General features: G+C 45.4%; 3 protein-coding genes across 4 annotated transcripts in view; all 3 read right to left on the reverse strand.

Annotated features, from left to right (window-relative positions):
* Nucleotides 1–4,983: 4,983 nt before the first annotated feature.
* Nucleotides 4,984–6,794, reverse strand: LOC119286179 (seipin-1-like). Its single transcript, XM_037565538.1, has 2 exons — nt 6,237–6,794; nt 4,984–6,149 (listed from the first exon to the last, which is right to left on the reverse strand). The coding sequence occupies exons 1-2, from the start codon at nt 6,759–6,761 to the stop codon at nt 5,430–5,432; spliced, it is 1,245 nt and encodes a 414-aa protein (XP_037421435.1). The 5' UTR covers nt 6,762–6,794; the 3' UTR covers nt 4,984–5,429.
* Nucleotides 6,795–7,483: 689 nt separating this feature from the next.
* On the reverse strand, nt 7,484–10,896 carry LOC119286177 (2-carboxy-D-arabinitol-1-phosphatase). 2 transcript variants are annotated; one of them, XM_037565536.1, is made up of 8 exons: nt 10,422–10,896; nt 10,100–10,316; nt 9,906–10,024; nt 9,043–9,141; nt 8,784–8,837; nt 8,598–8,696; nt 8,387–8,494; nt 7,484–8,069 (listed from the first exon to the last, which is right to left on the reverse strand). In XM_037565536.1, the coding sequence occupies exons 1-8, from the start codon at nt 10,836–10,838 to the stop codon at nt 7,695–7,697; spliced, it is 1,488 nt and encodes a 495-aa protein (XP_037421433.1). In that variant the 5' UTR covers nt 10,839–10,896; the 3' UTR covers nt 7,484–7,694. The 2 variants fall into 2 exon arrangements, with proteins under 2 accessions (XP_037421433.1, XP_037421431.1); XM_037565534.1 differs by having other exon boundaries at nt 10,100–10,896.
* A 187-nt stretch (nt 10,897–11,083) lies between these two features.
* Nucleotides 11,084–11,762, reverse strand: part of LOC119286178 (probable ATP-dependent RNA helicase ddx5) — a 3,383-nt gene continuing 2,704 nt past the window's right edge. Inside the window, exon 6 of the mRNA XM_037565537.1 lies at nt 11,084–11,586. Within this exon, the coding sequence (XP_037421434.1) occupies nt 11,307–11,586 (280 nt within the window). The 3' untranslated portion in view covers nt 11,084–11,306. The remainder of the gene's footprint in view (nt 11,587–11,762) is intronic.

The following is an 11,762-nucleotide window of genomic DNA, read 5'->3' on the forward strand; positions in this document are numbered from 1 at the left end:
GTGGGAGAGGGATGAGAGGCGCGTTCGACTTCGATCGTGCCCATTATTTAAGTGCGTCGGGGAAGAGCGCTCAGCCGTTGGATGAGGAACGGAGAAACCTGAACCATCCGATCGCACTGGCCGAGTAGGACGAGATGAAGTGCCGAGTCATCTGAAAGGCTAAATGGAAGGGCAATCCATGACCCATCCGAGCCATTTTCTGTCCGTGCTCCAAAAAATTCTTCACTTTTTTCCCGTATATCAGAATGTTTATGACATTTCTATGGTCAAAACTCGCGGTAATAATAGAAAAGGCGGAGAAAAGAAGTAGACTGCCCAAGGAAATCACCTGGCTTTGTTCTTAAAGTTGGGCGAGCACCCCAGCTTAGTAGGTGGAACTTGGTCCACTTGGGATTTTGCCTTCACTATTAGCACGTTGGCTCGAGAGAGTGGGACAGGCGGCGGTTGCCCGTGAGTCCTACGACCAGGATGGTGCCAACGGGACACAGATCAGGTGACATGCACGTTTGCATGTTACCGTGTGACTTGCGGCCGGAATTTAAATTTAAACATTGTGAAATTTTTTGAAAAAGAATCCTGCATCTTCACAGCACATATTAAGATAACCCTTAAAAAATTCAGATCAAAATTCGAAACATACATCGAGAAACAAAAAAGAGAAACTCGACACCTGTGGACTATTCACATCTAAGTTTCTCTTTTTCGTTTTCAAAATTCAAAACATACATCGAGAGAGTGGGACAGGAGTGCGTGCTATTCTCATCCGGTCATCTAACTTTACTCTTTGAAGGTGATTCTAGATCAGGGAGGGAGCGTTTGGGATGAAGATTTTTGCCCCTTTTAGGCTGTTTGTTTTCTTGCGAGTTTGTGGGTTGATCCTTTTGAGGAGCTCATAAAGGTTTGCAACATAATGCTATTTTGTTGGCAACCTTGTCCAGCTCTCCACTTCACAAGATCACCGGGGAAATACGATAGTTCATGGGGATCACAACTAATGTCAAATTCAAAATCCTGGCATGCTTTGTTCTAGTTCTGGTGAAAAAAAGGCTGTGGCAATTTGTATGTCATCTGAAAATAAATTTGGTGTAAGTTGACTCCCCGCCCCCCTCTTTTTAAAGGGAACTATTGTTTCTCAACTAGCAAATCCCCTATACTTTTAGCCCCTCAAAAAAACATTTTTAACATAAATTCATGTCAAACACATATTTAACCTAATAAGAACATAATTTGATAGCTTTTAGACAATAATATCATACACACATAACACCATACTCCTACTAGATAGCTCTAAGCCCAAACCAAGAACATCAACGGGCAATAGTTTCCGCCAAACAAGAGCTGCAAATGATCCAAGGATAAAGAACCAAATCATGGAAGCCACTACGAGTGCAGGACAAAGTTTCTTCAATTTTCTTCTTTGGGCTTGCATCGACTTGATTTCGTCTTACATTCCGTTGATTTGGCCTTGCTTCTCATTGATTTGGACTTGCTTTTCATTGATATGATATTGCATCCTTGACTTGGCCTTGCTTCTCCCGAGCATCTAGCAACACATCATCGGCTTAGGGCAGCTGCTAACGGCTGCGGGATGGCTAGGGGGGTGACTGGCAGTAAGGTAGATGGTTGCGGCGTGGCGTGGGGGTTGCGCAGACGTCTCCCTACTTTTACTACAGGGTTGCTAGCTAAACCAAATATAGTCATTTAGGATGGCTTTTAAGGAGCCAAAGTGCTTTAGGGGATCTTCGTTGCTTCGGTAAAGTTAGGTTTAGGGGATATGTTGGTTAAACTCCCTGGAACTCACTTTTTTTTAATATAGGTTTTAGGGGATGCTAGACGTGCCCTCAAATCTTCACCGATACGGTTGTGGTGTGTCTTCTACCTCGAGCCTACTTTCTCCTCATGTCCATCTTCCTTCCCAGGCGAAATCGACTTAGGCCAAAAAAAAGTCAAGCGACTTACATGCAGCTCACCTTTCTTTTCAAATATATGTTCTAGGGGATGCTAGAGGGCCCCTCAAATCTTCATCGTACGGTCGTGGTGTGTCATCTACCTCGAGCCTACTTTCTCCTCATGTCCATCTTCCTTCCCAGGCGAAATCGACTTACGCCAAAAAAAAGTCAAGCAACTTACATGCATCTCACCTTTCTTTTTAAATATAGGTTTTAGGGGATGCTAGAGGGCCCCTCAGATCTTCATTGTACGGTTGTGGTAAATGCGTATAGTTAAATATTTGGTGCACACTCTTGCCAAAAGGAAAAACAAATAGTGGGATAGTTGCATGGTTATTTTTTGTCCTTTTTGTGCAAGATAGTATGTTTGATCCTTCTTTTGCGGTTGTGGTTGCACACACGATATACAAAATCAATTAGTATTATTATTTTATTTGAATATGAATATATCTTGGATGAAAAAGAAATAAAAGCATCGTGAATCACAAATGGATTCACATGGTTTGATAGCACGAAACAGATTGCATATGGCTGTGCAAAGCCAATTAGTGTGAAGCTCGTTCTTCTCATGTGTCCTTTGGGGGGCATTACGTAAAACTGGAACACCATGTTTCTTTTAAACACAGTACAAATGCAGATACCACATACACGCACATACACTTACCTCACAAACACTAGGTTAATTAGCATAACCCCGGGCAAGGATGACATACACACAAAAAAAAGGTGCATGTTTAGGTGGGCATGATTTGAGTTGCAAAAACTGTTCAGGTAAAAATAACAGAAACCAAACAGCACGGTGAAACAAGTGACTAAGACAGGCTGATCCGATCATTGTCTCAGACAGCGAAATGTTGAGGGCGGCCAATGGGAATGGATCACGCAAGTGCCACTCTTCATGGTCCCATGACAACATGTGCATATGAATGAAAAATATGATCCCAGCTGAATACTAACGCATCCTCTCTTGTTACTTTCATTCTTTTAATGCGGAGCAGGAAGTTCCAACCTCTCAATGATTGAGGACCAAGTAACGAAATTACAACATCACACAAGGTGAGATGGGTGGAAAATAAGAGTAGCAAAAGGCTTTCTACCTTGTCACTTACCCCGTATCTTTCCAACAAACACATGGCATGAGATGCGCCGCGCCGAAACGCAACTGCAAAACCCTGCGCCAGCCCCCCCATGGTCCGTCAGTTACGACTCGAATGATATCTGATAAATAAGAATGTTACAAGATGCGCAATCCGCATGCACTAGATTTACGGCGTCTGCTATGTTAATTGGGTGAGAATGCAACTCACTGGCAAAGCGTAGGACTTGATCCTAGAGCACTGTCAAATGCTTTTTTTTTTTTTTTTGCGGGTGAGAGCACTGTCAAATGCTGGTACGGTAGATCAGCTAACTTATCAGATGGTAGATGATGATCAAATGATGTGGGCTTCACAAGAGAAATCGGCATACATTAATCCACTTGGCACAAAGATGAATGTACAGACACCACAGGGAGATGCAAATAATATTGTGCAGCCCAAGTACAACTCTGATTAAGAGGGGATTGACACGAGTGCATTCCTTTATGTTTAGAGCAGCAAAATCATTATTTTTTCAGAAATAAAACAGACAGATAGATAGATAGATAGATGAAGTTTTTGCAGTGGGCAATGGATGTCTCTTAATCTTCGTTAAACCAGAGCAAGCCAGGAACGAAAGGTTTTCAAAATGCAGCAGGCACAAGTTGACAAATGAGGCCTTTCGGTTTCAGACCCACTAGGAAACTGATGGACAAGAAGATAACATTATGCAACTGGGGAGAGGATATGTATATGTATATTATTACGCTAGCCGGCAGAAGCAAGGCAGTTGCATAAGGTAAGCATGCATGCATCAGGAAGGAGGAGGGCAGGTTGCTCACTTGTCCTCTTCCTTCCATGATGTGGTTGGGTGTTGGAATACTCCTAGAAGCTATATCTAAGTTGCACCTGCTCAAGAGAATAAGGTTTCTATCAATATCAGGACTTCTGTTCCAACATCAGCCTACTTGGCTCTTGTTTGGCATGGAACACCCAGAAACTGAAGAATCTTTCGCAGTCTCATTAGTCTGCAAGCGACTCATTATCACCGCTGGAGTACGTACAGACATGTCATTTTCTGGCGATCAACACTGCCCAGCAAATTAAAAGATATGCGCTGCTCATGCGAACGATTTGATCATTAGACATCCTCCTGTGAAACCCACAGATTTATAAGGACCTCAACTTAGTTGCCCCCAGCTTCAACAGTTTTGTGCACTTGCAATACAATTAGAACCTTGTACGCAAATAGGACCTCAAACGCACACATTTATTTCTGAAGTGACTGACCCTATCACAAGAAAACATGGAGCTAAGACCATCACATGCATGAGCACTTTGTGCATAGTAAGACGTTATGAGCGGACCACCTCAATCTGGCTCTTTCCATATACTAGCACATACACGATTTCCTTGTCATGCAAAATCAGGACTTGAGCATGCATCGGTAAGCCATGATGCCTGCTGCAGAAGAGTTGGCTAAAAATATACTCGTATATGATTAGTTGGCGAAGAAAATGACATGGTAGGTATATGCTTATGTGTACTATGACAGCATGTGCTACATGGTCCACCGCTATAAATGATGACGATGGGAACTTCACTGCTACGAATTTAATTTCCAGTCTCTAGACAACCAACAAATGGATCCTCAAAGGTATAAAATGTTTATCTGTATACCGCAAAAATGATATGGCTCGCTGTTTCTGAAATTGTCCCTGTCATCTTTATATAACTCCTCTCTGAAGGAAGTTGATGATGATTAAAATACTCAAAGGACAATTTTTAACATCAAAGTTACATGATCCCATAAACCGGCAAAATTCATGTAGCTAAGCAAGCGAAGTTGGATTTTCAACCATCTAACTGTACATTATCTGAGTTACAAACTTTATATTTCCCATTTTCATCTCCTAAGTCATACGGCTGAAAAATAATTCACATAAAATGCTTCTGTATTTAAGTGATTCAACTAGATATGAATCCAAACAAAAGAAAACACAATACAATTAGCAGTAAAACAGGTATCACAGGAAAGCAAGTGGTTATAATCTCCATGACTAGAAAGTGTACAAAGACATATAATTGCTGAGAGGCTGACCTGAAAGTCTGAAACGGAAACAAGCTACTACTCCATCCTCATCTATCCAACATCTGTGACCAAAGGAGACCATAGACAGTTCATGTCAACCAAACACTAAAAGCGTGGTACCAACATGAATAAGGAACGCAAATTACGTGACTCCCTGCAGCTTATCGATTAATACATATATATATCTTTGCCATTTATTTTCGTTATTATATGTCGTTCTGCACGGAAGCCCTTCAGATCTCCTACACATGGCGTGTAACAAACTGTGATCGATGGTCAGCATAAACTTTGCAGCCCACTGCACTGACTGAACTAACAGGACTCGGACTCAGACAATGGAGCAGCAGGTGACTCCCCATGATCGTCGTCGACAACTTCATCAGTCTCAGCCACTGCAGAGCTAGAAGACGAGCCCTCATCGAGCTTGAGCTCAACCATGCCACCATGCCTCGTTTTCTGTGCTTTCCTCCTGCCTCTCCTGTCCCTCCACTTCACAGCACCACCACTCGATGATCCCTCATGTGAGCTCTGGCCTGTATCTCCTCCACCCAGATTAGCAGCAATTGTCTTCCCATTGACTTGATGATCAGATAACCCCCTGTGACTGTCCCATGCAGATAGCGCGAGTGGCCAGACCCAACGAACCGCGAGCAGGGAGAGAATGACATAGACCCAGAAAGAGAGCCACACACACATTGTCCATTTCAAGCTGCGCGCCACGGCCTTGAACCATGGAAGCGCAGTTTGCACGGTGATCTCTGCTCTGTACACCTGGGGCAGGTGCACTGTCATGGCTCTTGGCTGCAGAGAGACTCTGATGAGCCGTGTCCTCTTGTGACGGCCGTGGCCTTCCCAGTACTGCAGGAGCTTCAGCGTCGCCGACTGGCTCTCGCTGCGCATGCCCAAGGCGAGCGGCACGATTGTCAGCGCGGACTGTGCTAGCCGCACCGGAGCGCTCTTGTACCGCAGCATGTATGGCTGGGTGGCTGATGCGATGGTGCTTCCACTTGGGGTGATGGCCTCTGTTTTAATCTGAATGTGAGGTTTTAACAGATGGGAAGTCAATAGGTTGCAGATGATCAGGTGAAATTCCAAGAGATTTGGGCTGCGAATTTGGACCTGGAACACGCCAATCTGACGGTTGTGGTCGGAGTCGGGCAGCAGCAGCGATATGGACACCCTGACGGAGTGTCCCGCCGGGGGGCAGAGGGCCACGGCGGCGCTCGGCTGCGGCTCGGTGTAGTCGAAGTAGAGCGGCTGGTGCACGGTGACCGGGTCCTCCACCCAGTGCCGGATAAGGACGAAGCCGAGCAGCAGGGACGCGACTAACGCGACCGCCAGGGCCGCGAAGGTGAAGGCCGCGGCGAGCACGCCCACGGCGGCGCGCCGGGCGAGGGAGGCCGCAGCCGCAGGGACGGCGCGCAGCTCGCCCACGAGCGTCGCGCCGGGGAGGACCACGAGGGTGAGGACCGCGGAGATGACGCGCTCGCCGAGGAAGGCAACCAGCCGGATGAGCCAGCCTGCCGGTACGGCGAGGAGGAAGAGAAGGGTGTCGCCGGCAGCGGTGGGCGGTCCGGCGGCCGGCAAGAAGGGGTAGTGGTGGTGGTGGTTGTACGTGGACGGGTGGTGGGGTCCTGGATCCATCGGGGATGAGCTGCAGGTTAACAGGTGTACACCAGGAGCCTAGCACCGTACTACGTAGGGAATGGAGCGAACTAGGCGAAGGTTCGAGGGCGCATGCAGTAGCCATGTCCAGCTGCTCGAGGATGACGAGGTACACGTGGAAGGAGGGGTCCACGTGTCGCATGCATGCCTCCATGCAGATCGATCATGGGCAACCGCTCTGTCGCCGTCCACGTAATCTCTCACCAGTCAGCAGTTGATAACCACCGAGTTTGGGAGCATACACATCACAACAGGAACATTCTAAACAAATTATCCAGTACACAAATAATACTGTTGAAACAATAGGATAGTAGCATAAATAATGGGAAATACACATGAGCCCTTGGGTGCTCCACCCCTATATAAATATTAAATTAAAAAATACCAGGAAAATTCAGAAAAACGTGAAATCTTGGGATATCAAACTTGGGTGACCAATCTACTCCCGTGTGAAGTTTCATGAAAAAAATACCATGAAATGTATATATGGCGAAGAAAATACAGTCCAACCTATGATCCATCCAGACAATTCTTTTCTGGTATTTTTTTCAAGGAACTTCACGCTGGAGTTTATTGGGCACACAGTTTGATATCCAAAATCCCAGATTTTTTTTATTTTCCCCGGTATTTTTTTAATTTAATGTTCATATAGGGGGTGCGCCCAGGAGCTCCAAATCTTCTTCCCATAAATAATACTCTACTTGACAAATCTTCTTTTGGAAACTTATGCTGTATAGTGAATGAAATAATCTTCACAAATAAAAACCAGGAAGATGCCATTTACATCAGTGTATGATATCTACAAGCTCAATTCATTTTCCTTAAGGATCGTACTCCCACCAAGAAATGGAAGATGTTTCTTTTTACAGCGAAAGAAAGGGAGATGTTAATTACCTCTGTACAAAAATTAATTCAGAATTCATCATTGTTTTCTGTTGATTTTGTGATGGGTAACGACCATCTGCCCAAATGGGCCGTGTAATTCGTGCATCTGACGATACCTCCTCCTTTCGGCCCATCTGGAAAATCGATCACGCTGATGCTGCCGTCGTCCAGATGAAAAGATGGCATGTAATCCATTGTTAGGTTCAGACACCTGCAGAGCAGTCCTAGGTGGATGGCAGGATGGCCGATGGCGACAACGACTTGGTCTGACTCAGCACCATCATCCTCTGGCAATTCGTTTACCAAAGCTTGCCATGCATCCTCTGACTGAGCCCACAATGTCTTTAGCTTTTGGTGTTCCATGCCGCCCATCCAACCAGACTGAACTATCTGTTCAAGGCTCTGCAGAGAACGGGGGGATTGTTAATTTTCAGCCCCGGAAATGTGAAATGTTTATGTTTGGTTTTGTAAAGTTTCCGAGTAACAGTCTAATTTCCCTTAGAGAAAGGTGCCAGCCAATGTGCGCATGAGATAGCTTTAACAATAAAAGGAAGTATATGATCATTGCTAATAGTAGTTCTGAATTACAGATGTCATGGTGTCTTCGTAATGAATTCATCTCAATGACGTTTCAGCCTTTCAGGACATATAAAAGGCCTTCAAAGTAGAGCTAGTGTAATGCCGCTCATCATAACCACAGAAACTGTAAATGGTCTAACCTTTTGCTTTGTTAGAAAGGCATCATCAATTTCGAGTCCAAGCAAATTCTTCATTTCAACGTAACGAGGCACACAGTCAGCACCTAAGCAATCAGCAGCCTCTTGGACCTGCAAGTGACTCCATGAGATCAGATCGCGCAGGTGAAAAATTGGTACAAATAAGATAGAAAGCAACTAACTAAATGTTGCGGTTAGTGAAACTTATATTTACCTCACATATGGCAGTTGCGGTATCAACAGCTGCGACTTGTGGGCTACAGATAATACTGTTCACCTTCAGATCTAGAAGCAGTTCCGCGGTCTTCTGAGCCTGAAAGTGTGTGACCGAATATGAGCTTAGCTGTTGTACTGGAAAGGAAATAAATTGGTGCTGTACGACAGACAAAATGTGAATTACCTGTATAACACCCAGCATGTTCAGCGGTGCATAACCCACTCCGCCTAAACTACCCTGGAGTTCAAAAGGACATTATATGTAACTCAAAAGAGTACAAATGGTGCGGTGTGCTATTAAAGATATATAGTTTTCACTGCCATAGGTGTCTAGATCATTAATTCTAGGAATTAGAAAATAAGATCCTGGTGCCTTCACGGCTTGATCCCAAGAACAAGTGCAACTTTCTTCATGCATGCGTGCACACAAGGAAAATCCATACCTCAGAACTGCTCTGTGTAGCCCCTTGACAAACTAGAATGATCCGCTTGCTCGACTTTCTACCTGCAGAACTTTCGGCAGAAATAGGAGAGTTCGGGGTCTGTACAAAATACAAACATGAGCAAAAGACTAAACCACATTTTTCATTTGTTTGATTACTTCATCTCTGTTTTCTCTGGAAACATATGTGTTGTCTTATTAAAACAGTGGAAATAAGCCATCATGCTTGCTCATAAGTGCTAGAAACTGACATGACAAATAACAATAATAATTCATCTATTACTTCGCAAGAAGCCTGAAAAAAGAGGACACCTCACAACAAGTCAACATTGTCAAACAATGGTATTGAGACAGATAAGTAATGCTCGGTGGTTGAAATATGTCATTAATAATAATAGCAAGTAAGTGCAGTGGAATCGACAACTTTCATTAACATTAGTTGCATTCCTGCAACTATCTAGAAGCAGAGGAAATATGCTCAATGCAATTTTTCCATACTGAAGATGTATTGTTGCTTCAAAGTTCAAACTTCCCACAACATTTACAATGTTTTATGAACACCTAATTATCCTGCACATTATTCTAAAGCACCTAAGTTGTATCCGCTGATGGTAATAAGATTGCAGCAAATCTAGCAATATAAATTAAGCCGGCTACCCTGCTAGTTCCTTTAATCTCGAAGTTGATCTAAGAATAGAAGATCTTGTGCTAACAGAAACAGGCGAGGAGTAGAAAGTTCATATTAATAGTGTGTTTCGGATTTTCAATAAGCATGAAAGTCAAGTTTCAGCACACTGCGTCAACAGAAATTTTTTGGTTGCAAAGGGAAGTAAAGTTCAGTTATGCGAACAAAGTTACACTCACCTGATTTAAGCGGTTAAGGCACACATTTGGAGGGCGTCCACCGGGCTGTGGGGTGAAATCCAGCACACTAGCGCCACAGTTGCTTTGGAGCAGAGTCCGAAAGTACTCCGTGCCAAGTCCTAAACACAAACACGCCAACTGTAAACACGCTCTAAGCATTATAACATCCAAATCAAAATCTGGTTACACCATACCCAGGGATGTGGCGACGAGCGCTTGGTTAACTGCATTGTGCGCAACCACAAGCACGGACTTGCCCTCGTGTGTCAGGATCCTCTCCCAGCAGCCCTGGGCTCGGTCCCAGAGCTCCCGCACTGGGTAGTGCCCATCGATGCTGCAGTCTGATGGACTCTTCTGCCACTGCTGGAACAGAGCCCCGTACTTCTCCTTCCCTTCATGCTTCAAGAGCCCCTGCAAACAAATCCCGCTCGTCAGTGTGGCATTTCCGCAGGCACCTGCCGGCTGCCAAGCATTTGCACAAACATCAAGCGAGCGAGCGAGCGAGCAGGTGCCCACCTGGAAGGAATAGAGGTCGATCTCGCGGAGGTCGTAGTCCGGGATGAGGTCCTTATCGCGGCTGTCCCAGATGATCTCCGCGGTGCGGCGGGACCGGGCGAGCGGGCTGGTGAAGCAGGCGTCGAAGGAGTCGGCGAGGAGCATGAGGCGGGATGTCTCGGCCTGGGACTCCCCCTTGGGCGTGAGCACGGAGAAGTCGGAGCTCCCCTGGATGCGTCCGTCCGCGTTCCAGGTGCTCTGCCCGTGCCGCACCAGCACCACCCGCTTTGCCTCCGCCAGCGCCGGCAGCGGCGGGCGGCTCGGGGACCTATCAAGCTCTCGCACGCTCGAGCAGCGGATGCACGAGGCAGCGCTGCCACCCGGTCGCCGGTGAGCGGTGGCCGGCGACGGCGGCGGGGTGGGAGCGAGGAGGAGCATTGGTGGGATTTTATCCGCCCCTCTGATTTGGACGGTACCCAGAAGGATGTGTGGTTTGGGTCGAGTTTCCCGCGAAGATGTCCCCGAAGAAGAACCCGTAGGACGCGGATTTTACAAATTACGCCTTCCATTCAAGAAGACGTATGGTACAACATAAACTATTTTTGTGTGTTGCAAAATTCTGTCAGAACATACAAGGATTTGGTGAGCACAGCAAAAACTTACATTTCGTCTTCAAACAAAACTCATCGCAACAGTTCCTTTCAGATAATAATATATAGAATGCACTTTGGTTCTTAAGGAAGGGCCTTGTCGCATATTCATCATAAAATTTAAATTCAAATGCGCTACATCAAGGCAAGAGATAATAATCGACACACGAGAATTACATGGAAAAGAAGAAGGCAAAACACTTAGACGCTGACAAAATTGCTCGGTGGCCCCGCATAAGTAGAAAGGAATATTGCATCAGGAGTGATTCTGGTCAATTAATTGTCTTAGCAACTTAGGCACCGCCTGTCCACTGTTTGCAAGAACATCAGCCAAGGGCTTTGCATGAGCAGCATCAGTCTTAGAGACGATAACATGCACCTCCCCTGCAACCGTGTGACGAGCTATCCTGGTGAGGATCTCAACATAATCGTCAAATGAAGCAGGCAAGTCCGCGACCAACACAATCTCAAATTCATCCACGCCTGATGTTGCCAAGCTCTCACAGCCTTTCACAAGGACATTGATAAGCCCCATGCTGCAATTAGATACAAAGGAACACGCAAGTTGTCAATGTCACAGTGCCACAACACAGTTATTAATCAAAAAAGTGGTGCAGCTAAAAATTATCTGAAAGTGAAAACACATTTTCTCAGATTGAAAAGTTTTGAAATGTGGTGCCTTGCCAAATATGGCTTCAAATTGAAAAGTTTT

This window comes from Triticum dicoccoides, chromosome 4A, assembly GCF_002162155.2.
Source record: "Triticum dicoccoides isolate Atlit2015 ecotype Zavitan chromosome 4A, WEW_v2.0, whole genome shotgun sequence".
NCBI classification, from domain to species: domain Eukaryota; kingdom Viridiplantae; phylum Streptophyta; class Magnoliopsida; order Poales; family Poaceae; genus Triticum; species Triticum dicoccoides.